The 26,689-nt window shown below is 43.4% G+C and overlaps 1 protein-coding gene across 6 annotated transcripts in view; it reads right to left on the bottom strand.

Moving 5' to 3' along the window:
- Positions 1 to 26,689, bottom strand: part of LOC129866931 (serine/threonine-protein kinase WNK1-like) — a 57,819-nt gene that overhangs the window by 14,049 nt on the left and 17,081 nt on the right. For all 6 annotated transcript variants that reach the window (XM_055939971.1, XM_055939973.1, XM_055939972.1 and 3 more), the window contains exons 3-8: positions 8,789 to 8,961; positions 8,369 to 8,589; positions 6,553 to 6,710; positions 818 to 906; positions 402 to 621; positions 86 to 187 (exon numbers count right to left, since the gene is read on the bottom strand). In XM_055939971.1, the coding sequence (XP_055795946.1) occupies positions 86 to 187; positions 402 to 621; positions 818 to 906; positions 6,553 to 6,710; positions 8,369 to 8,589; positions 8,789 to 8,961 (963 nt within the window). The remainder of the gene's footprint in view (positions 1 to 85; positions 188 to 401; positions 622 to 817; positions 907 to 6,552; positions 6,711 to 8,368; positions 8,590 to 8,788; positions 8,962 to 26,689) is intronic.

Here is a 26,689-nt window from a genome sequence, read left to right as displayed (position 1 = left end):
ACCTCAGTTTAATTCATTTGATTGCAATATCATAAAACTTTACATTTAGGATTCAGACCTAAGATTCCATTGAGCTGGTACAGACCTGTTGCCTCTGCTCCCTCTTCCTGCTGATGAGGGAAACCCTGTCCTTTATGGCCTTAGCCATGGTCTTATGGTCCCCTTCACACACGTAGCCAGACTCCACCTGAGACAGAGACACACAGACAGAGAGAACAGAACAGGGGACCAGGGCAGTGTTAGGACTTGAAAGATTCCTAAATAATCAGGAAGAATAGACTCCCAAATAGCACCCTATTCGCTATTGGCCCTGGTCAAAAGTAATGCACTATATAGATAATATGGTGCCGTTAGGGGTGCAGTCAATATCTCTCTGAAGTGGACATTGTGTCGTCACCCACCATCTCCTGGGCCACGTCCTCGGGGACGTCCTTGCTGAGGTCGAAGGAGAACTCGATGGCCTCGTTTTCCTTGTACTTCCCCTTCAGCTTCTTGACGTCCTCTATCCTCAGCCACAGCTTGATGGCCTCCATCTCCCCGTCATCTTCCTCAGCCAGCTCCACACGCACCCCGGTCTCCTCCTGGAAGAAGGCATGGTTCAGCAGGTCCTTTATCGAGTACCTAGGAGAGACGGGAAGAGTCAAATCAACACAGATATTTTTGACACAACAAAAGCCTTTTAAAGTCGTCTCATTTTGAGAAGGTCCTGGGTGCATGAGTAGGAATACTCTCCCCTGCATCCGTGATTCTATAGCTGGACTTCGCAGAAATCACACTGGGTAAGAGTGTCTGCTGAATTAACAGAATGTGAGCTGACCTCTCGTCCTTGTTCTGTCGGATGCATCCCTCGATGATCTCCTTCACCTCGGGGATGGCCACCTTGTCGAAGCTGGCCGGCTTCACCCCCTATAGGACACACACACACACACACAACTCCCAGTCAACAACCCACACATTGTCAACATAGAAAGATTCTTCTTCTGTGATTCTAACTTCCTGGGCCTGGTTTCCCGATAGCGATGGAACTTACGCTTACGAGTGTTTTATGATGCATCTTTCCATCAGAAGACGTAACGTGTGTTTTATGATGCATCTTTCCATCAGAAGATGTAACGTGTGTTTTATGATGCATCTTTCCATCAGAAGACGTAACGAGTGTTTTATGATGCATCTTTCCATCAGAAGACGTAACGAGTGTTTTATGATGCATCTTTCCATCAGAAGACGTAACGTGTGTTTTATGATGCATCTTTCCATCAGAAGACGTAACGTGTGTTTTATGATGCATCTTTCCATCAGAAGACGTAACGTGTGTTTTATGATGCATCTTTCCATCAGAAGATGTAACGTGTGTTTTATGATGCATCTTTCCATCAGAAGACGTAACGAGTGTTTTATGATGCATCTTTCCATCAGAAGACGTAACGAGTGTTTTATGATGCATCTTTCCATCAGAAGATGTAACGTGTGTTTTATGATGCATCTTTCCATCAGAAGACGTAACGTGTGTTTTATGATGCATCTTTCCATCAGAAGACGTAACGTGTGTTTTATGATGCATCTTTCCATCAGAAGATGTAACGTGTGTTTTATGATGCATCTTTCCATCAGAAGATGTAACGTGTGTTTTATGATGCATCTTTCCATCAGAAGACGTAACGTGTGTTTTATGATGCATCTTTCCATCAGAAGACGTAACGTGTGTTTTATGATGCATCTTTCCATCAGAAGATGTAACGTGTGTTTTATGATGCATCTTTCCATCAGAAGATGTAACGTGTGTTTTATGATGCATCTTTCCATCAGAAGATGTAACGTGTGTTTTATGATGCATCTTTCCATCAGAAGACGTAACGTGTGTTTTATGATGCATCTTTCCATCAGAAGATGTAACGTGTGTTTTATGATGCATCTTTCCATCAGAAGACGTAACGTGTGTTTTATGATGCATCTTTCCATCAGAAGATGTAACGTGTGTTTTATGATGCATCTTTCCATCAGAAGATGTAACGTGTGTTTTATGATGCATCTTTCCATCAGAAGATGTAACGTGTGTTTTATGATGCATCTTTCCATCAGAAGATGTAAAAAAAAATTCCAAAACACCACACAGAGAGTATGTTCGCAAAGTGCGTCGTTGAGGCCTGTGTTGATATGGATTAGATCGAAAGAAAGGCAGCACTGCTCTCGGATCAGCGTTCTCCCTTTCCAATCTAATCTTAACATTAGAATTATTCCACAACACTGATGGCGGATCAGCTCCTAGAGCGATATTATTATCCAAGGCCACAAATATTGATGTTGACTATAATAATGCACTAAATCAAGATTTGGTACATCATTGCACATGTTACACATCATGAAATATATTGAGTCAAATAGCTAAAAAGCATACAAATAGCTAAATATAAATTTATTGAATTAACATGAAATTCCAATATCATTCAGATATATATAGGTCTATGTAGCCTATACTGTATTTATCTTTTGATACAGTTCTTGGTTTTCATTTGAAGTTTCTTTATATCATTCACTTGTTATGCAAAGAAATCGTCAACTTTGTATTTGTAGTCACTGTCACATTTGTTCTGAAGTTATTGGCAGTCACAGAAAGACAGATAAACATAGATTTGGTGTTTAGCAGAGATCTTCTGTGTATAAAATGACGCGGAAGTGCAAAACAGCATCTAACGACGTACTTAGCTGTTCTGAGGCAGTTGTTAAATAACAAAAACTTTCAAGAGCAACTTTAGTAACAATGGTTTTGGGAAACCGTTCGGAAATGTAACGATGCACCTACAAAAGGTTCTAACGATGAAAGTAGCCTTAAGATGCTTTTGAGGAACCGGGCCCTGGTCTACTCAGGGTTGTGTTCTGGAGGGCACAAGGTTGCAGATAGAAATGATGTGTACAAAGTTGAAATGATTCCATATTCTACATGCCAGAAGTATGTCTGTTCTACATAATATATGTCTGAACGTTCTGTGGCGTTGCCCTGTCGCCTCCTAGCAGCACTGTATTAGAACAGAGTATAACCCTTTACTGGGCAGCAGTGCATGCTTTGTGTTAAAACTCATGTAATTGAATGTGATGTACTTGAATGTCCCAAATGTTTTTGTGGGAAAACAACGTTGTTGAGGGGGAATAGAGTCACCGGTTACAGTGCTCTCATCTCAGACCAAGGTTCAGTAGCTACAGTACTCACTGAACCCTGGGCCTGTTTTGAGGGCCACTGATCTAAATTCTACATGTGCATTTAGGAGTTATGGTGACACTCCCACCCTTTGAAGATTAGTGGCTGTTACTGGGAGGGAGGGAGAGGAATGTAAATAAGGAAACTGACCATATTTCAAGAGGATTTACTTCTGGGTAACAGAGATTAGGTCTATAGAGACAGCAGGAGACTGCCTGGCTCTACAGAGGTATGGAGGGCTGGATACGAGCTGTAATCACAGTCACATTAAGACAGCTCTGACAGACAGTCATAAGTTTGCACAATCAATTATGTGATAAGTATGTTGTGTATACTGATTCCTGGAATGCAAGTAACTTATCAAGGGAGTTTAACAATGTTTAACTGAGGTAAAAAGGTAACCTGTGTCATAAACAGGGTTGGGAAATTACACCAACCCTTCCAAATGCGGGTAGATTTTGTAATTGGTGGGTAAGAATGTCTATTTCACCAGCCACGTTGGCAGGTGATCACACATATATTTGGAATATATATATTTTTTATCCATAAGTAGAAGTTGGTCGAATTGACTGGAAAAGGCTACTAAAGTGTGACTTTTTCCTCGAGTTTCTTGGCCAGTTATGTCACTTTGTTCACATGCTAGGTAGATTTTTTATGTTATTTTGAGTTCGCTGTACTGTCTGCTGAAATGTTTTTTTCATCAGAGACAAGTGCATATCCAAGTTACCACGGTAACAGCCAGTCACTTAAAGGGGCAGCTGAGCGATTGTCTCACCTACTGATTGTGCTTGATTCAGCAGGGATCTCTCTCTCCTAAAAGCTTTTATTAATCAACTTCTAGTCATTTCTTATCATTAAAAACTCTAAAATAGTTTAATTGTTCTCCTAGATTTATTTGTGAGATTCTACATTTCTACTTAACTTCTTATGGCTGCAGGGGCAGTATTGAGTAGCTTGGATGAAAGGTGAGAGAGAGAGGTGCCCAGAGTAAACGGACTGCTCCTAAGTCATAGTTGCTAATATATGCATTTATTATTAGTATTGGATAGAAAACACTCTGAAGTTTCAAAAACTGTTTGAATTATGTCTGTGAGTATAACAGAACTCATATGGCAGGCAAAAATCTGAGAAAAAATCCAAACAGGAAGTGGAAATTCTGAGGCTGGTGGATTTTCAACCAAGCTCCCATTGAAATCCCAGCGAGATATGGATGAGTTTTCACTTCCTACGGCTTCCACTAGATGTCAAGGCTGTAGAACTTTGTCTGATGACTCTAATTGTGAAGGGAGGCCGGATGAGAGGAGAATTAGTCACCACTGCCATGAGGTGACCATTCTTTCACCATGCGCGTTCACATAAGAGGGAGATCCGTTCCATCGCTCATCTGAAGTCAATGTAATTCTCCGGTTGGAACGTTATTCAAGATTTATGTTAACAACATTCTAAAGATTGATTCAATACATCGTTTGACATGTTTCTACTGACTGTTATGAAACTTTTGGACATTTCGTCAGGTTTTAGTGAAAGCGCTTTGTGACTTTGGAATTGTTTACCAAACGCGCTAACCAAAGTAGCTAATTGGACATAAATAACGGACATTATCGAACAAATCAAGCATTTATTGTAGACCTGGGATTCCTGGGAGTGCATTCTGATGAAGATCATCAAAGGGAATATTTATCATGTCATTTCTGGTTTCTATTGACTCCAACATGGCGGCGACAGTGGCTGGTGGACCAAAAAGTGAATTTCCCACCGTGGTCGTGCAGTGCTCACTGAAGTGATCAGGTGTACCTACTCCCTCCCAGTGTAGTTGATGAACAACTGTGATCATTGAGCGTGGCAGCAGAGATTACAGTACTAGAATGGCAATGCTGATTGGTGACAAAATAGGCTCACCTTCAAGGTCCATTTCTAACCATAAATCATGGAGTATCTATGTCGAGGTGTGTGTTTTATTGCTCCTCCTTTGGATCCAAGCCAAAGACCAGTTCCAGTATCAGCCAGAGGGAAATAACAGGACAGTGCAAACACTCCAATCAATCACACACTCCTCACTTCAACTGACAGACACGCAACACAACTTCTAGACTCATTCCACACACGCGTCAGGAGACAGAGCAAGGAAAAGAGAGGAAGAGAAGGAAATAGAGGGGGAGAAAAATAATGGAGGGAAGGGAAATAGGTAGAGAGAGGGCGGAAGAGGACTCGAGGCGAAGACAGAAAGAGGGGTGAGAAATCGATAAAGATAGGAGAGAAAGAGAGTGGCAAAGGAAGGCCAATGATGCAAATGAAAAAGAACTGTGCTCAAAAGGGAGAAAACAGCAGGGAGGGAGGAGAGGGGGGTGGCAGAGTGGGAGGACAACATGGAGAGGGGGGTGGCAGAGTGGGAGGACAACAGGGAGAGGGGGGTGGCAGAGTGGGAGGACAACATGGAGAGGGGGGTGGCAGAGTGGGAGGACAACATGGAGAGGGGGGTGGCAGAGTGGGAGGACAACATGGAGAGGGGGGTGGCAGAGTGGGAGGACAACAGGGAGAGGGGGTGGCAGAGTGGGAGGACAACAGGGAGAGGGAGGTGGCAGAGTGGGAGGACAACAGGGAGAGGGAGGTGGCAGAGTGGGAGGACAACAGGGAGAGGGGGGTGGCAGAGTGGGAGGACAACAGGGAGAGGGGGGTGGTAGAGTGGGAGGACAACAGGGAGAGGGGGGTGGCAGAGTGGGAGGACAACAGGGAGAGGGGGGTGGCAGAGTGGGAGGACAACAGGGAGAGGGGGGTGGCAGAGTGGGAGGACAACAGGGAGAGGGGGGTGGCAGAGTGGGAGGACAACATGGAGAGGGGGGTGGCAGAGTGGGAGGACAACAGGGAGAGGGAGGTGGCAGAGTGAGAGGACAACAGGGAGAGGGAGGTGGCAGAGTGGGAGGACAACAGGGAGAGGGGAGTGGCAGAGTGGGAGGACAACAGGGAGAGGGGGGTGGCAGAGTGGGTGGACAACAGGGAGAGGGGGGTGGCAGAGTGGGAGGACAACAGGGAGAGGGAGGTGGCAGAGTGGGAGGACAACAGGGAGAGGGGAGTGGCAAAGTGGGAGGACAACAGGGAGAGGGGGGTGGCAGAGTGGGAGGACAACAGGGAGAGGGGGGTGGCAGAGTGGGAGGACAACAGGGAGAGGGGGTGGCAGAGTGGGAGGACAACATGGAGAGGGGGGTGGCAGAGTGGGAGGACAACAGGGAGAGGGGAGTGGCAGAGTGGGAGGACAACAGGGAGAGGGGGTGGCAGAGTGGGAGGACAACAGGGAGAGGGAGGTGGCAGAGTGGAAGGACAACAGGGGGCATGGAATGAGGGTTGAGGCGTGGGAGACTTACGCTGGTGACTCGGCGGTAGATCTGTGCAGCGTTCTGGCACTCGGAGTATGGGTACTCTGAGGTGGCCATCTCCAGCATGCACATCCCAAAGGCATACACATCCACTGACTCGTCGTACTTCTCCTCATACATCTCAGGCGCCATGAACTCAGGGGTACCTTAAATCAAATACAACCATTCAGAACTCTGTGTCTCTCTCCCTCTCGGAGTGTCACACCCAAAACGCCCCTCTTCTCCTCTAACCGAAGAGGAGGAAGAGTGACCCGTCGCCGCTGCCTCCGGGTGAGCAGAACCTGCGAGAGGAGAGAAAGAGAGAGAGAGAGAGAGGGGGGGGAGGAGAGCAACAAAAAAAAGGGGGGAAGCTGGGCTCAGTTAGACTGTAGTGAAAGAGGCACACGTTTCTCTGTGTAAGACCTGGTTATTTTGGGGGGGGTGACACCTGGTATAGGGGGTCTAAAGAAGATGGCTGGTGTACAGAACACACTATGGGCAAATTGGTGTTAGACACATGTCAGTTCAACTACTGACAGACTGTAGAATTACCCAGTTTACCTGTCAGAACCCGGTTAGTGAGTTGAGTGCCAATGATCAGGGGCTTCAAAATGGCAGAGAAGGGGCACGAATCGTAAGACTAGCTATGGAAATAACTTGTGTCAAGACCTTACCTTTCACAAACAAACACTCAAACATAACCCATTTCATACAAACTTACCTTTAAGTAGGCCGACTTACCTGTCCTCCTTGACCTGGGGAGTAAGGTGTTACGGTGAGGGCCGAGAGAAGCAGATCCCATAGCTAGTTAGTGAAACAGTGTGTGTCTGGACACCAGCCGTATTCAAATAGCAGATACTCTGCTCTCAATTTTCTGAGGTTCTTACACAGAAAAACTCAAGATGGATATTTGAAATGAATAGGTTTTTGTAAGATGTGTGTCACAGTGCACTCGCACACTTACCAGGCCCATAACAATACTCACTTACCAGCAGTACCCTACTTATTCCTTTACTGCAGCATGGAGCACAGCTGAGGCTAGAGCCTACAGTTTCAAAACATACCCGAGAGTGAAAGAAATCAAATAAAAAAAAGTCTGATAAAGGAGAAGTGGGTAGGGGGGGCTTTCCAGACAGAAAAAGAAGCAGACATTCTCTCTGCTCCTAAAATGGTTTAAAAGACAGAGAAACACTGACAAAAACCTGTGGGAGCAAACCCTTAAAAAAAAGAGAGACAAAACGGGAAATGTTATTGGCATCATTGGCAAACAGACCACATATTTCCAAACCACAGAGCAAAGACCAGTCTGAGAGAACATAGAACCAGTGGCCATACCTGTAGCCCTGGTCTGGCTAGCCTGATGGTTAAGGCATGACAGGATTGGATTGGATTGAGATTCATATTTCGCAGAGATTGGAGGCGCTACTTACGCTTAGTAGGAGCCGGACACAGCAAACTTTCACTTTATGGAGGAAAAAGACTATCTAATCAATTCTGTCACTGAGTAACCAGCCCTGGCGGACTCACTGACATGACAGTGTGTGTAAAGAGAGGGTTTGTGGGTCTCCCCATGACCTGGCCTCCGCTTGTGCTGTGGTTTGATTAGAGAGCTGAAACATTGTGGTCTGTTTTCCAACCACATTGTCATAAAAAAAAAAAGACGATCAGAAACAAAAAACTAACCCCCCCCCACCCACCCAATCAAATCCTTCATAACCTCAAGGTCAACCACAGTATAAGAACCTTACACAAGACATCCCTTTGGAGTGTAGCGGGGAGGAAAGCAGGGCACAGTAAAAGGAAGTGGGTGATATTGGGGTCTTACCTATGACACTCTTGGCAAAAGAGGACCTCTTGAGTGTGGCCAATCCCAGGTCTCCTATCTTGACGGAGCCGGTGGGGCCGGTGATGAAGATGTTGTCACACTTCAGGTCCCTGTGAATGATGGGAGGGGCTCGGGTGTGGAGAAAGTGAAGGCCCTTCAGGATCTGACGACACCAGCTCCTCAGAACCTTAATCTTCATCACCTTGAAACGCTTCAGATACCTACAGAACAGGACACATATAGGGTTAAAGATGGACGTCACACATCCATCCTCATTACAATTCACTGACTCAGGAACCTAGTGCCGACAGTTTCATTATGACCATCATTGAGAAAAAACACACAGAAGAGAGCAACACCATTTGCATGACGTCCAGCACTGGACTGGTGTTGACGCCTGTGTGCAAGAGTGATACTCACGTTTTCAGTGTTCCGGAGGTCATGAGTTCTGTGACCAGCACAATGCACTTCCTGCCTTTAACGGGGGCCTCCCAGGATTCGTAGAAGCGGACGATGTTGGGGTGCTGCAGCCCCTTCAGCATGCCAGCCTCCTCCTTGAACCGCTGGCGTTCCGACTTGGACAGCTTACGGTCCTACGCGGGGGAGAATCATAGGAACGTCAGTGTTACAGTCAGTCAGGAGAGAGAATAAACACAGGTCGATGAGAGTACATTTAGCTTACAGACAATATGGCATATACTCTTTTCATTCAGCAAAGGTCAAACAACAATGCGAAGAGTAGCCTTTCACTAGTCTGATGTCAAAGTGAAAGTGGCTCTACATCATGGCACAAACATTCATGTTGATGCTTTTTAAAGTGTGGGGATTTGCAATATGAGTGTTTAGCTCACTAAACTTTTGGAAAGAGGGCAAATCCTCAAACATTTCTGTCAGCTTGCTTTCAGTTAGCACATGCTTGGGACAAAATACATCATCACTTGTTTCTTTCAAAGCAGTATAGTGACTGAGTTGGACAAAAGTGCTTTACAGTTCATAAAAACAAGTACGAATAGACCTACGTATATTCATCAATTTACAGTACCGGTCAAAGGTTTGGACACACCTAGTCCTTCAAGGTTTAAAAAAAATATAATTTTATACTATTTTCTATAACAATGAAGACATAAAAACTATGAAATAACATATGGAATAATGTAGTAACCAAAGAAGTGTTAAACAAATAAAAACAGGAGATTCTTCAAATTAGCCACCCTTTGCCTTAATGACAGCTTTGCACACTCTTGGCATTCTCTCAAACAGCTTCATGAGGTAGTCACCTGGAATACATTTCAATGCTCCCGAGTGGTGCAGCGGTCTAAGGCACTGCATCTCAGTGCTTGAGGCGTCACTACAGACAACCTGGTTCGATTCCAGGCTGTATCACAACCGGCCATGATTGGGAGTCCCAGCCGTCGTCCAGGTTTGGCCGGGGTAGGCCGTCATTGTAAATAAGAATTTGTTCTTAACTGACTTTCCTAGTTAAAAGTTGAACAAAAATTAAATAAATTAACAGGTGTGCCTTAAGTTCATTTGTGGAATTTATTTCCTTCTTAATGCATAGGAGCCAATCAGTTGTGTTGTGACAAGGTAGGGCTGGTATACAGAAGATGGTCTTTTACCAAATAAGGCTAAGTCTATATTACGGCAAGAACAGCTCAAATAAGCAAAAAACGACAGTCCATCATTACTTTAAGACATGCCGTACAGTCCATCATTACTTCCGTCATTCCGTAAAATGTAAACAACTTTGAAAGTTTCTTTAAGTGCAGTCGCAAAAACCATCAAGCGCTATGATGAAACTGGCTCTCATGAGGACCGCCACAAGAAAGGAAGACCCAGAGTTATCTCTGCAGCAGAGGATAAGTTCATTAGAGTTACCAACCTCAGAAATTGCAGCCCAAATAAACGCTCAGAGTTCAAGTAACAGACACATCTCAACATCAACTGTTCAGAGACTGCGTGAATCATAGTCAAATTGCTGCAAAGAAACCACTACTAAAGAACACCAATAAGAAGAGAGTTTCTTGGGTCAAGAAACACAAGCAATGGACATTAGACTGGTGGAAATCTGTCCAGACGCAGAGTAGGTGAACGGATGATCTCCACATGTGTGGATCCCCACGTGAAGCATGGAGGAGGAGGTGTGATGGTGCTTTGCTGGTGACATGGTCAGTGATTCATTTAGAATTCAAGGCACACTTAACCAGCATGGATACCACAGCATTCTGCAGCGATACGCCATTCCATCTGGTTTGCGCTTAGTGGGACTATCATTTGTTTTTCAACAGAACAATGAGCCAACACACCTCCAGGCTGTGTAAGGGCTATTTGACCAAGAAGGAGAGTGATGGAGTGATGCATCAGATGACCTGATCTCCACAATCACCGACCTCAACCCAATTGAGCTGGTTTGGGATGAGTTGGACCGCAGAGTGAAGGAAAATGAGCTAACAAGTGCTCAGCATGTGTGGGACTGTTGAAAAATAATTTCAGGTGAAGCTGGTTGAGATAATGCCAAAAGTGTGCAAAGCTGTCATTAAGGCAAAAGGTGGCTACTTTGAAGAATCTAAAATATATTTTGATTTGTTTTACACTTTTTCAGTTACTACCTGATTCCATGTGGTATTTCTTAGTTTTTTTCTTAGTTCATAATAAAGAATAACCCTTGAATGAGTAGGTGTGTCCAAACTTTTGACTGGTACTGTACATTAAAGACATGCTCAGTTCGTCAAATTTCTGCCCTGCTAGAGCTGCCCCAGTCAAGTGTATGTGCTGTTAATGTGAAGTGGAAACATCTAGGAGCAATAACGGCTCAGACGCAACATGGTAGGCCACACAAGTTCACAGAACGGGACCGCCGAGTGCTGAAGCGTGTAGAGCGTAAAAATCGTCTGTCCTCGGTTGCAACACTCACTACCGAGTTACATTTACATTTACATTTAAGTCATTTAGCAGACGCTCTTATCCAGAGCGACTTACAAATTGGAAAGTTCATACATATTCATCCTGGTCCCCCCGTGGGAATTGAACCCTGGTCCCCCCGTGGGAATTGAACCCACAACCCTGGCGTTGCAAGCGCCATGCTCTACCAACTGAGCCACACGGGACCAGAGTTCCAAACTGCCTCTGGAAGCAACGTCAGCACAATAACTGTTCGTCAGGAACTTCATGAAATGGGTTTCCATGGCCGAGTAGCCGTACAATAGCCAAAGATCACCATACGCAATGCCAAGCGTTGGCTGGAGTGGTGTAAAGCCTGTCGCCATTGGACTCTGGAGCAGTGGAAAATGTGTTCTCTGGAGTTATGAATCACGCTTCATCATCTGGCAGTCCAACAGACAAATCTGGGTTTGGCGGATGCCAGGAGAATGCAACCTGCCCGAATGCATAGTGCCCACTGTAAAGTTTGGTGGAGGAGGAATAATGGTCTGGGGCTGTTTCTCATGGTTCGGGCTAGGCCCCTTAGTCCAGTGAAGGGAAATCTTAACGCTACAGCATACAATGACATTCTAGACGATTCTCTGCTTCCAACTTTGTGGCAACAGTTTGGGTAAGGCCCTTTCCTGTTTCAGCATCACAATGCCCCCGTGCACAAAGCAAGGTCCATACAGAAATGGTTTGTCGAGATCGATGTGAAAGAACTTGACTGGCCTGCACAGAGCCCTGTCCTCAACCCATCAAACACGTTTGGGATGATTTGAAACGCCGACTGTGAGACAGGCCTAATCGCCCAACATCAGTGCCCGACCTCACGAATGCTCATGGCTGAATGGAAGCAAGTTCCAACATCTAGTGGAAAGCCTTCCCAGAAGAGTGGAGGCTGTTATAGCAGCAAAGTGGGGCCCAACTCCATAATAATGTCCATGACTTTGGAATGAGATGTTCAACGAGCAGGTGTCCACATACTTTTGGTCATGTAGAGTAGCTGCACATATGGGATGTATCATGCCATTTTCGGAGATCACTTTGGCTGGTGAGTGCTACTTTAAGAACTACTGGCTAAAAAATATACAAAAGTACTGGAAGAGTCACTTTAAACTTTAATATAATTTGATGTATATACATAGGCAGAGGTAAAACTTAAATAATTTTCACACTATCAAACAATTGTACGCGCGCACACACCCATGGACGTAGGACCTTGCGCCTGTTCTCTCTGGCATGGGGCAGTGACATGAGGAATGTGTGCAGCTTTGGCATACCTTCCCACCAAACTGAAAACAAAAAGGGCCAAAGCGTGACCGAGCGAGAGACGAAAGTGGAAACGTGAAAAACCTCATTCTTCCTGTCTACTAACCAAATCCCCTCAGTCTACCATCGCAAATCATACATAACATTTCTCAACGGTAGGGACGGGAGTTTTTCTTGGTCAGGTCATGTGTAAAAAAAAAAAACCTGCTGGCTCTACTCAGACAACAGCCAAAGCTAGCCTACCAGAAAAAAACAATACAGCTATTTGAAACAATAGATTGCTGATAAAGAGTTCAAGTCAGATGAAGTAGGCCACACTCACTACTACTATATCTAGACTTCTCATAGTGCACTCTTATCCAAACACACAGAGCTCTGTCCAGTAACATTCAACAGGTGGCCAGCGTAAAGCCCTGACAGAATATCAAGTACAAGTCAAATCAGATACCTTCATGCATTTGTAGACTAACTCTTTGGAACACTTTATGATCGCCAACGCCTTCATTCTTGGACCAGTAAAACTCAACAATAATCAAAACCTTTTCTTAACTAAGAGAGCCAGCAAATAAATTCTAACTAAAAAGTCTAATTTCACTTCGACAATAGGCCTATTTAAATACTAAAACAGGAGTAAAAAGGCAACAGTTTGTGCACAGGCCTGAGGCCTTTATGCCTCAGTCTCAGATACACTGCTAGGCCTACATCTGCTCTCTGATCTGCTAAACGTGCCAACCCAGACCAGAGACCAGACCACAATATGAAACAACATCAGTGCAAGATCTGGCAAGTGGCCAGGTTGTCCAGGAAACGCTCCCTATTGTATGTGTGAGTGAGAGAAAGAGAGAAAGGGAGCTTTCCACTGTCAGACTGACTGCAGTTAGAAAGGAACTGAGCTGTTCTGGCTCTGGGGCTTTGGTCTGACTGTTAAGTGTTGGGTGTCTTTGGGGGTGTGGTTACTAGGGAGGGGGGTTTGGAGGACAGGAGGTGGAAGGATGAGGATTCTTTGGACAAAGGCAGGTTTTATTTTTAGGGAGGGTACGCACAGGAGTGAGGGGGTGACAGGGAACCAGAGTATATTTCAGGAGGAGGGGTGACCCTGAGCCTGGATAAGGGCTGAGGTTGAGTCAGGGGCGAGGGACTGCTTGCTTTGCTCTCTAACTAACTGACCTAGTTTCAGTTCATCTGTTGTGCCCATGGCATAGGCCAGCAGTTCCCCTTCCCCTTTCTCTTCCCGTTTTGCAGTGCATATGGAAACAGCCATGAAAAACATTTGCGGTTCGATACCACGGTTGTGCGCAATTCTGAAGTTTGGAATCAACTCATATTCAACTCATGAGTTAAAATTCAAATTGAATTGGCCAGGATGTAGACTAAAACATGTGAGTGATAAAGTATAATTGACTTCAGTGCAATTCAAATAAATTCCACTCAGTCATACAGAACATGAGTTTCAATGAATCTGACAGGTCACACTTCCAGATAACAAAGAATATTTCACTTTACTCTGGAAACAATGTTCATATACTCTTAACCGTAGAAGAGCAAAATACAGTGCATTCGGAAAGTATTCAAACCCCTTGACTTTTCCCACATTTTATTACGTTACAGCCTTATTCTAAAATAGATTAAATTAAATGTTTTCCTGAATCTACACACAATACCCCATAATGACGAAATTAAAACAGGTTTAGAAATGTTTGCTAATTTCTGAAAATGAAAAGCATAAATACCTTATTTACATAAGTACTCAGTCCTTTGAGACTCAAAATTGAGCTCAGGTACATCCTGTTTCCATTGTTCATTCTTTAGAGATTTTTCTACACTTGGAGTCCACCTGTGGTAAATTGAATTGATTGGACATGATTTGGAAAGGCACACACCTGTCTATATAAGGTCTCACTGTTGACAGTGCATGTCAGAGCAAAAACCAAGCCATGAGGTTGAAGGAATTGTCTGTAGCTCCATGACAGGATTGTGTCGAGGCACAGATCTGTGGAAGGGTACCAAAACATTTCTGCAGTATTGAAGGTCCCCAAGAGCACAGTGGCCTCCGCCATTCTTAAATGGAAGAAGTTTGGAACCACAAAGACTCTCCCTAGGGCTAGTCGCCTGGCCAAACTGCACAATCGGGGGAGAAGAGCCTTGATCAGGGAGGTGACAGAGAACCCAATTGTCACTCTGACAGAGTTCCAGAGTTCCTCTGTGGAGATGGGAGAACCTTCCAGAAGGACAACCATCTTTGCAGCACTCCACCAATCATGCCTTTATGGTATAGTGGCCAGATGGAAGACAATCCTCAGTAAAAGGCACATGACAGCCTGCTTGGAGTTTGCCAAAAGGCACCTATAGGACTCTCAAACCATGAGACCAAAAGGCACCTAAAGGACTCCCTGGTCGGATAAAACCAAGATAGAACTCTTTGGCCTGAATGCCAAGCATCACGTCCGGAGGAAAAGTGGCACCATCCCTACGGTGAAGCATGGTGGTGGCAGCATCATGCTGTGGGGATGTTTGTCAGCGGCAGGGACAGGGAGACAAGTCAGGATCGAGGGAAAGATGAAGGGAGCAAAGTACAGAGAAATCCTTGATGAAAACCTGCTCCAAAGCGCTCACAACCTCAGACTGGGGCAAAGGTTCACAGGACAAAGACCCTAAGCACACAGCCAAGACAACGCAGGAGCGGCTTTGGGACAAGTCTGAATGTCCTTGAGTGGCCCAGCCAGAGCCTGGACTTGAAACCGATCTCTGGAGAGACCTGAAAATAGCTGTGCAGCGACACTCCCCATCCAACCTGATAGAGCTTGGAGAGGCTCTGCAGAGAAGAATGGGAGAAACTCCCCAAATAAAGGTGTGCCAAGCTTGTAGTGTCATACCCAAGAAGACGAGGCTCTAATCGCTGCTAAAGGTGCTTCAACAAAGTACTGAGTAAATGGTCTGAATTCTTTCTGAATGCACATATCCTTAGAGATTGACAGTCTTAAAAATAACAACAATGTTAACGATAACCTTACGTTTTTAAAGAATCGGTTGATTAAATAAATGAAACCATTAAATGATTTATAACATTAAAAGTAATTTCCTAAATTAAGATGTATACTAATCTTATTTATATAAATAGCCTTTGTTCTCTTATTCCATACTTTTGGCCTGGTGTGAACATTTTAACAGCAGCTGTAAAAATCTGTCGTTCTGCCCCTAGGTAAGGCAGTTTACCCCCTTAAAATCAACCACGACAGGGTCAGAAATGTTGTGACAAAAACCATGTCCCTACACTTAATTCAAACCACTCCGCCCCATTCTGTGTTTACATGTGTTCACCATTCATTAACTGCCTCACTGACTGACTCCAAACACAGTTCAGTGCAACGGAATGGACTGGTCTAACACACCATTCACTTACAGTAATTCAAACAGTTCATTACAATATTTTAACACTAGGAACTCCTCTGACATTGTCATCTCAAAAATAGCATCTATGGAGTATAAAGCAAAACCTTATTAGGCAAGTTGTGTTGTTCACACTTACAAAGCAATGCAAACTACTTCCTGCATTAACCTGAGCGTGGACATCTGTTACTCACAAGTCCCCTTAGCTTGTCACATATAAGCAACAAAAGACACCACATTACTACTCCATGTAGTAACAACCATGTAGTAACACTGCACATCCCGTGGTCACGAGAGATCACTGGCTACAAAAGATGCTAGCAATAATATACACTACATTTCAGTTCAAAACATCTTATGCATGTTTATAATTTGCTTATATCACACATGCTCATAGCTTAAAACTGAGCATTTCCGTTATTTTGTTGTGGTTGAGCAACCACAGATGTCTGAGTAAAACAATAACAAAAGAGGAATGACATCCATACCACAATACCGGGCTGTTTGCAATGCGTCATTGGTTAGACTTATTTACATACCAGTAATGTTACTGCTGATATTTGCAAAGAAGTGCCAATACAACTGAGTGATACTAGTGTCCTAATCACAATGTTATACTATTATATCCTCTTAGTATGAATAGATTGTTTTTATACATCCTTAGAAAATAGTGTTAGGTTCAAGCTCTGTGTAGGAGAAATGTAATTACAGTGCACTCGGAAAGTATTCAGACCCCTTCCCTTTTATCCACAGTTACGTTACAGCCTTATTCTAAAATGGTTTAAACATATTTTTTCCCCAATCAATCAATCTACACACAATACCCCATAATGACAAAGCGAAAACGCACTGTATTTACTGGACTGCAGGAATGTGTACTCCCAATACCTCAAAGTTTCTCCTGACTGAGGTGATCTGCACGGAGAAATCCTGGGTGATGGAAAAGTACATCTTTGTGGCAGGTGGATGCATCCTGTCAGTAACAGTGGATAGAGCCATAGTTACTAAATCCGAGGGGATACAGCCCCGATTTATGAATATGATGGGAATGAGAGACGTTGTGTAGATCTGGTGAGTTCATTGAACCAATACATTTGTGACGGAATGGTCCGTCACTGGCTGCAGGCAGCGTTTGGTACACTAACAGGCTGACTACACCGCTCGCGTCGCATGGGTTGCAAAATAAATTTAGAAATCTATATTATTCAATTATTGCACCCACACTGCTCGCGAGCGTCTGCGTTGCCAAGGGCTAAAATAGAAGTCAGTTCTATTTGTGACGCAGATCACGCTGCAAGTCCTTCCTCTCCCATCTCCTCAGTGGTTTATGGAAGCAGATACCCACGTGCCTTCTCCTTATACCCAAGTGGGTAAATAAAAGACTAAATAGGTCAGTGGCGGTAATGCACCTAATTTATGAAAGTTGCCAATCGCAATATAAAGTCAAGAGAAGGAAAATGCCTAGGAGGAGATGACTAGAAACGATTCGGTTGACCGTTTTGTGTGGATTAATTGTCGTAGAGGACCTTGTGCATTTCAGGTAAAATAACAAATCAATGTTTATATCCCAGGACAAATTAGCTAGCAACAGCAAGCTAGCTAAATAGGACAAATTAACTAGCAAGTGCAAGCTAGCTAAATTGCCATAAATGTTTAACGATTTTCGACCTGTCCCCAAATTAATGTAATTGGTTCAGAGTTTGTTTTGATATTTTAACCTTAGTGTCGTGATCGCGTTTGGTGTGGGGGGACAAAATACAATTATGCACGATGGCGCACGCTCGCAGCCAGTTTGGGTTCCGTGTTACACACAGACACATTCATTGCGCCTCCCTGCTCCGTTATCAGCTACGTTAACAATGTGGGTCAACACACAAGTTAACTTCTCTTAGTACATGCATTTCACACCTCATTATTACCTTCCGTCAGTAACAGGTTATGGTATAAAGAATATACAAACAAGCGTTCATGTTTAATTTAAGCAACGTTTATTGTACTTATCAATGTTATGGATGAGTGCGTTGTTTGGTTCCTTTCTCTCCATCTCTGTAGCTTCCGGGTATGCTGGGATAAGGACCAGAGCTACCGTCAATCGGGCTGGGTTTGTAGTGCCTGATCCGAATCGCTCGTTCATGTGAATGGGCATATTGGAAGACTATGTGTCAGTAGGGATGGGATTTTGTAAATGGGTTATATTGGTTTATTGTATCATGAGAAACGTGTTGCAATGTATATAATTCATTATGTTTAGCTGAGTGGAAAATGTAGGCTTTGATGAAGGTAATTGCTTAATTAATTAGTGCTGGGTATTTTCTGATGGGAGGGGCTTCCCCGAAAAAGGAGCCTCTCTTTCAGTTCAAGGGGGAAACCATTTTGGATTGAGCTGTTGATGGGGTAGCACTGTTTTTAAGCTGTCCCCATAATGTATACTTTGGATGGCAGAAACTGTTGTTTTTCTTCCGGATTCACTCTGTAAAAAAACACTCTTGCACAGAAGTACTTCTGCGGCTCCGCCATCTTTTTTTTGATAGAGGTTTTTCAGTTTAGCCTTCTGGCCTACTCTACGTGACAACATTCAACCACCGAGAAGTCGCTAATTAGTATGTATGTACGTACGTACGTATGTATATACACAGCTAAAAAAAATTAAGGGAACACTAAAATAACATCCTAGATCTGAATGAATGAAATATTCTTATTAAATACTTTTTTCTTTACATAGTTGAATGTGCTGACAACAAAATCACACAAATTATCAATGGAAATCAAATTCATCAACCCATGGAGGTCTGGATTTGGAGTCACACTCAAAATTAAAGTGGAAAACACTACAGGCTGATCCAACTTTGGTGTAATGTCCTTAAAACAAGTCAAAATGAGGCTCAGTAGTGTGTGTGGCCTCCACGTGCCTGTATGACCTCCCTACAATGCCTGGGCATGCTCCTGATGAGGTGGCGGATGGTCTCCTGAGGGATCTCCTCCCAGACCTGGACTAAAGCATCCGAGACATGAGCGAGACATGATGTCCCAGATGTGCTCAATTGGATTCAGGTCTGGGTAACGGGCGGGCCAGTACATAGCATCAATGTCTTCCTCTTGCAGGAACTGCTGACACACTCCAGCCACATGAGGTCTAGCATTGTCTTACATTAGGAGGAACCCAGGGCCAACCGCACCAGCATATGGTCTCACAAGGGGTCTGAGGATCTCATCTCGGTACCTAATGGCAGTCAGGCTACCCCTGGCGAGCACATGGAGGGCTGTGCGGCCCCCCAAAGAAATGCCACCCCACACCATGACTGACCCACCGCCAAACCGGTCATGCTGGAGGATGTTGCAGGCAGCAGAACGTTCTCCACGGCGTCTCCAGACTCTGTCACGTCTGTCACATGTGCTCAGTGTGAACCTGCTTTCCTCTGTGAAGATCACAGGGCGCCAGTGGCGAATTTGCCAATCTTGGTGTTCTCTGGCAAATGCCAAACGTCCTGCACGGTGTTGGGCTGTAAGCACAACCCCCACCTGTGGACGTCGGGCCCTCATACCACCCTCATGGAGTCTGTTTCTGACAGTTTGAGCAGACACATGCACATTTGGAGGTCATTTTGCAGGGCTCTGGCAGTGCTCCTCCTGCTCCTCCTTGCCCAAAGGCGGAGGTAGCAGTCCTGCTGCTGGGGTGTTGCCCTCCTAAGGCCTCCTCCACGTCTCCTGATGTACTGGCCTGTCTCCTGGTAGCGCCTCCATGCTCTGGACACTACGCTGACAGATACAGCAAACCTTCTTGCCACAGCTCGCATTGATGTGCCATCCTGGATGAGCTGCACTACCTGAGCCACTTGTGTGGGTTGTAGACTCCGTCTCATGCTACCACTAGAGTGAAAGCACCGCCAGCATTCAAAAGTGACCAAAACATCAGCCAGGAAGCATAGGAACTGAGAAGTGGTCTGTGGTCACCACCTGCAGAACCACTCCTTTATTGGGAGTGTCTTCCTAATTGCCTATAATTTCCACCTTTTGTCTATTCCATTTGTACAACAGCATGTGAAATGTATTGTCAATCAGTGTTGCTTCCTAAGTGGACAGTTTGATTTCACAGAAGTGTGACTGACTTGGAGTTACATTGTGTTGTTTAAGTGTTCCCTTCATTTTTTTGAGCAGTATATATATATATATATATATATATATATATTAAATGTAGAGGCAAGGACAGAGAGCTTTGTGGCGATATGGCTCTTCTTGCCTCCCAATCTACTGACCGGTGACCACAAACAGTGAAGCAATTGTGTGAGAAAGCAGAAGGAGTTAAAAAGAGTGTATAAAAGGTTGTTAAGAGGTGATCGTGGGATGTAAAGCGCTCCAGAATCTATAACCCACATCAAAAAGTGGGCCCCTATGCAACTGTGTAAATGGTTACATTAGAAAAAACATCAAACAATTCAAAACCATAGCCAATAGTTAAGACTAAAACAAAATTGGAAACGAAGCAGAAAGCGGTAAGGAGTAGTTCAATATATACAGTATGTTTTACATTTGGTAAACATTGGTGTGATGACTGATGTATTTTATAATTTGGAAGCATTACATATTAACCTCAAAATAAGACATTCATGAGTGTGAAGCAAATGAATATACAACGGAGACTGGTAATAAATATGTACAGCAAAAAAAGTTAGGGTAGACTAAAATACATGAAGCCTTCCGGGGGGGCAGTGGCCTGCCTGTGAAAATAAGTTTTGTTTTGTCTGTAATTAAAATCTTTTTGTTCACCTGGTAAAATAATGTTAGAGGGAATGAGAGGTAAAGCATAGAAGAGATGTTAAAGGGAAACTAGTGTTAGAGTGGAAGAGAAATGTACTGGGTGATGATGATTGAGAGGGCTTTCCAGTTGGAAAGGGTGGAAGAGTGAGTTGAAGGAAAACATACAGTTGAAGTAGGAAGTTTACATACACCTTATCCAAATACATTTAAACTCAGTTTTTAAAAATTCCTGACATTTAATACTTGTAAAAGTTCCCTGTCTTAGGTCAGTTAGGATCACCACTTTATTTTAAGAACGTGAAATGTCAGAATAATAGTAGAGAGAATTCTATATTTCAGCTTTCATTTCTTTCATCACATTCCCAGTGGGTCAGAAGTTTACATGCACTCAATTAGTATTTGGTAGCACTGCCTTTAAATTGTTTAACTTGGGTCAAATGTTTCAGGTAGCCTTCCACAAGCTTCCCACAATAAGTTGGGTGAATTTTGGGCCATTCCTCCTGACAGAGCTGGTGTAACTGAGTCAGGCTTGTAGGCCTCCTTGCTCGCACACATTTTTTCAGTTCTGCCCAAAAATGTTCTATAGGATTGAGGTCAGGGCTTTGTGATGGCCACTCCAATACCTTGACTTTGTTGTCCTTAAGCCATTTTGCCACAACTTTGGAAGTATGCTTTGGGTCATTGTCCAATTGGAAGAACCATTTGCAACCAAGCTTTAACTTCCTGACTGATGTCTTGAGATGTTGCTTCAATATATCCACATAATCCACATTCCCCTCCACATGATGCACTCTATTTTGTGAAGTTCACCAGTTCTTCACGGTTGGGATGGTGTTCTTTGGCTTGCAAGCCTCCCCTTTTTCCTCCAAACATAACGATGGTCATTATGGCCAAACAGTTCTACTAGACCAGAGGACATTTCTCCAAAAAGTACGATCTTTGTCCCCATGTGCAGTTGCAAACCGTAGTCTGGCTTTTTTTAATGGCAGTTTTGGAGCAGTGGATTCTTCCTTGCTGAGCGGCCTTTCAGGTTATATTGATATAGGACTTGTTTTACTGTGGATATAGATACTTTTGTACCCTTTTCCTCCAGCATCTTCACAAGGTCCTTTGTTGTTGTTCTGGGATTGATTTGCATTTTTCGCAGCAAAGTACGTTCATCTCTGAGACAGAACACGTCTCGTTCCTGAGCGGTATGACGGCCGCGTGGTCCCATGGTGTTTATACTTGCGTACTATTGTTTGTACAGATGAACGTGGTACCCTCAGGCACTTGGAAATTGCTCCCAAGGATGAACCTGACTTGTGGAGGTCTAAAAAAAAATTTCAGAGGTCTTGGCTGATTTCTTTTGATTTTCCCAAGATGTCAAGCAAAGAGGTTTGAAGGTAGTCCTTGAAATACATCCACAGGTACACCTCCAATTGACTCAAATTATGTCAATTAGCCTATCAGAAGCTTCTAAAGCCATGACATAATTTTCTGGAATTTTCCAAGTGGTTTAAAGGCAGTCAACTTAGTGTATGTAAACTTCTGACCCACTGTAATTGTGATAGAGTGAATTATACGTGAAATAATCTGTCTGTTAACATTTGTTGGAAGAATTACTTGTGTCATGCACAAAGTAGATGTCCTAACTGACTTGCCAAAACTATAGTTTGCTAACAAGAAATTTGTGGAGTGGTTGAAAAACGATTTTAAGTGACTCCAACCTAAGTGTATGTAAACTTCAACTTCAACTGTATGTAGACTAGTGAAAGTAAAAGAATGTGAGTTCGGAGTAGAAAGAAAGGAAAGATTCATGTTACTCATGGTCTATCAGTTGAAGTCAAGTGTAATGAGTATTGACAGTATAGTTCATAATATTAGTAGCTTTCAGCAAGCACTCTAATAATGCAATATTTTAGTAATTTGAAGCGAAGGTTCTCATACAAGGTCACATGATGAATACGAGCGTTGACAGCATCTGCATTCTGTTGTTTGATATGCTCCCATTACGTGAAACATTGTCCCAAATTGAATTAAACCGATCCAAAGAAATGGGCTGTGAAACTAAAAAAGCTGATAATCCAGCACAGGTTTCTTATTTGATCTCCCAGGGACAGAAATTATAGAAGGCAAGCCATACGTCAATGCAACAGGTCTAGACAACAAGATTACCAGTGAAAGAAACTTTTGCACATCTTTCCTACATCCATCGTTTTTTGAATTTTCTAATGCTCCATGACTGTCCAGCTTTAATTTTTGTCCGTAAATGATTGGGGATTGCCAAACAAATTTTGGTGGGTCTTCACAAAAATGTATAGTAATCTAGACTTTAAAAATGCATTGAGACAATGATCTGTCATTAACATGCCACTCGCGCCGGTATAATACAAGGACAAACGGGGACCATACTGAGAAAAATGTATGCTAGAAATTTAAGATGAATAAAGTTAATGTTTGCAGGATATCTCCCTTTCTGTAAATGTGTGTCTGTTTGTGCTAAATCGAGGGTCGATTGATAGACTCAACGTGAAGTACCCTTTCATAGGGTTTCGGGCGTGTCACAAAATGCACGTGTCAATGTCCCAGTAGCAATCAATTTCGGCTGTGGGGCAGTGACAGTTAAATTAAGAACTGGGTCTATTTGACTACATCCATAGTTTTATTCCATCGTTCTCATCAATGGCTATGCCATTGCAAGCTTTGACGGAAGGGGGGGAAAACAGAGACACGACCCAGTATACTGGACACCAGGGTGTCAAGAAGCGTTTAAGCAGTTTAAACAAGCGCTGTGCGAAGCCCCCACTCTGGGAATACCAGATGTAAATAAGGAGTTTGAGATGATTGTACACAAGGATAAGGGACTACCACTCTACATTTAGGTTGGATCATTTATCAATAGTTCTAATTGTGATGGGAGAGAGAGAGAGCTGCCCCTGGACTGTGAAGCACAAAGGGAGGGGCGCGTGCGCTACTCACAACAGCAATTGAAGGGTGAAAGAGGAACCTGTCTAGTCTATTTGACAATTTCTTGAATTACCTTATGGAATTCCCTATAATGTTCCAGGACAGAACCGTTATTTTAAAAGCACGGGAACCAGTTAATAACGTTATTTTACATTCCGGGCATTTTTTACAGTCCCACAACAAAAAAACGCAACAAAGCGCCTATGCAAAGCTTTCACTCTGTCACTCATGAACGAAAGCAAAGCTACTCCTACACATTTCTGTGCCATCATTCATATTTTGTGCAGAGGTGTCATATCATTTCAGACTTGGCAATATCATCATACAGGTTGTTTCTGAAACTAATAAAATCTTTGTAAGAATTAATTGAGTCTAAATTTGAGGGTTTCCTCCCTGGTTGAGAGAGAAGGCCCTGTTGTACACTTGAGCTGCTAACAAGCTACTCGGTCAGTGGTTATACCAACAACAATGATGTATGTAATGATGTATTAAGTTAGTTACAACATACAATGATGTATTAAGTTAGTTACCTGGAAGCTTAGCTAAATATGGTCTAACGGTTTATTGAAACTCTACGCTCAAGCTGTTTTGATGTTGAATTTGATTACCAATTATTGCAATTTCACACTCTGTTGGCTATATATCGGGAAGGTTTTACTAAGGAAGGAACGACCATTGAACGATTAGCCACAGACCCCTGTATACAGGAAGCTTGTTCACCAGAGGGAAAGTTGTCTGTATTTGGGGTTGCTCATCTGTTGCAGAGTGTGATTAGGAAACGTGACTCAAGAGTTGTGCTTGACACGCAACACTACTCTCTCCTTTTTTTGTGAGCAGATAAGCTTTAGACGTACATCACAGAGGACTGGGACCAAGCTAAGGGAAAAGGAAATTGACAGTGAGTTGCTCAACATTAACCATTAGGCCCTAAAGCCTAAACTGTTCATAGGATATTCTCTAGGCGGTGGGTGTAGATAGGCCTTGGGATGAGAGGTGTGTGACTGACCTGAGTACTGGTAAATAATACCAATAAATACCAACTGTAGCTCAACAAGGAATTGGTAGAGACTTTAGCTGGTAGAGATTGGCGTGAGGTGAAACTGATTGAGGCCACAGCTAGTGTAGAGTGGCTATGGGAGGTGGAATAGAACGAAGTGAGGAGGACATGGTGTAGGAACACCTTCTGTAGACCTGCCACCTCTGGGGGAAGACTGAGTGAAAGCATGAGGTGTATAGATCCTATATTTTTGTCAATCTCAGCAGAAAAGCAGCCCACAGGCCAGGGTTTCCATTAGGAAAATGTGGTGCTGGACAACCTGACCCGGGAAGATTTAGATTTATCTGCCATTTGAGATATTTACCAGACCCATATGTATTGGGTGGGTAACCCATTAGGGCATCCACCAACAGTGCTCAGAATGACAGGAATCACATTTAGATTATGGTAATTCATTTTAACAGAACACGCAACTCCTGTAAGGAAGCAGTCAAGAAAAATACATTCAAACAATTGCAATTTGCAGAAAAACAACATTCTAAACAGCGCACCTGGGAAAACACCATTCAAAGCAGGGCACCTGATAGCAGTTCCATATGTGACAAAGATGAAAATCTCTGTTAGAAACTTAGAAAGAAGGGGAATGAAAATATGCAATATGACTAGGATTGTGCCTTTGGCTTCTATACAATGAAAGAAAGTTGATATGAAAACCAGAAATGGCATAGCAATGGATCCAATACAGAAATAAAAAATATTCAAAGTACTTCACCATGACTTAGGCACAGAGGAATCAAGGTTCATTAGCTTCTTTAAAAAGATAGCTTTGGGCCTCCCGAGTGGTGCAGCGGTCTAAGGCAATGCATCACAGTGTTAGAGGTGTCACTACAGACTTGGGTTCAATTCCTGTCTGTGTAGCATCCGGCCACGACCGGGAGACCCATGAGGCGGCGCACAATTGGCCCAGCGTCGTCTGTGTTAGGGGAGGGTTTGGCAAGCAGGAATGTCCTTGTCCCATCGCGCTGTAGCGACTCCTTGTGGCGGGCCAGGCGCAGTCGCCAGTTGAACGGTGTTTCCTCCGGCACATTGGTGCGGATGGCTTCCGGGTTAAAACTTCTTAGAGCCAGGCCCCTTTTTTCTCCATTTCCGCCTGAATGACGTGCCCAAAGTAAACTGCCTGTAGCTCAGGCCATGAAGCCAGGATATGCATATAATTGGTACCATTGGAAATAAAACACTGAAGTTTGTAGAAATGTTAGGAGAATGTAACAATAGATATGGTAGGAGAAAATCGAAAGAAAAACCAACTGGGGAAAAAATTCTGTTGAGAAACCATCCTCTTAGAAATGCAAGAGAAAGGTAATATTGTAGATTAGCTCCCTGGATGCAATTCCTATAAATTCCACAGGGTGTCAGGGGTCTATGTTCAAGGTTTCAGGGTTGTAACTTCAAAAACGAATATGAAATAACAGTTTTTGTAGAAGGACACAGTCCCGGAAATCCGTGTTTGCGCACGCCATGAAGAAATTACGCACCTGCTAAAAATCGGTTTCCAAATTAACATTCTTCTTTCCGAAATAAATAGTATAGTTTGATTACATTTTAGGGTATCTGAGGAGTAAATAGAAACGTATTTTGACTTGTTGAAACAAAGTTTAGGGGTAGATTTTCGGATTCCTTTCTCTGAAAGTTGAACGAGTGGATTACTCATATCGATGTCACCAACTAAACTGACTTTTTGGGATGTAAAGAAGGATTTTATCTAACAAAACGACACTACATGTTATAGCTGGGACCCTTTGGATGACAAATCAGAGGAAGATTTTCAAAAAGTGAATATTTAATCGTTATATGTGAATGTATGAAACCTGTGCCGGTGGAAAAATATTTTGATGTGGGGTGCCGTCCTCAAACAATCGCATGGCGTGTTCTCGCTGTAATAGCTACTGTAAATCGGACAGTGCAGTTAGATTAACAAGAATTTAAGCTTTCAGTTGATATAAGACACTTACATGTACCTAAATGTTTAAAATCCATAATAT

The sequence above is a fragment of the Salvelinus fontinalis genome, chromosome 12 (genome assembly GCF_029448725.1).
Source record: "Salvelinus fontinalis isolate EN_2023a chromosome 12, ASM2944872v1, whole genome shotgun sequence".
NCBI lineage: Eukaryota > Metazoa > Chordata > Actinopteri > Salmoniformes > Salmonidae > Salvelinus > Salvelinus fontinalis.
This window is presented reverse-complemented; position numbering and strand designations above follow the sequence as displayed.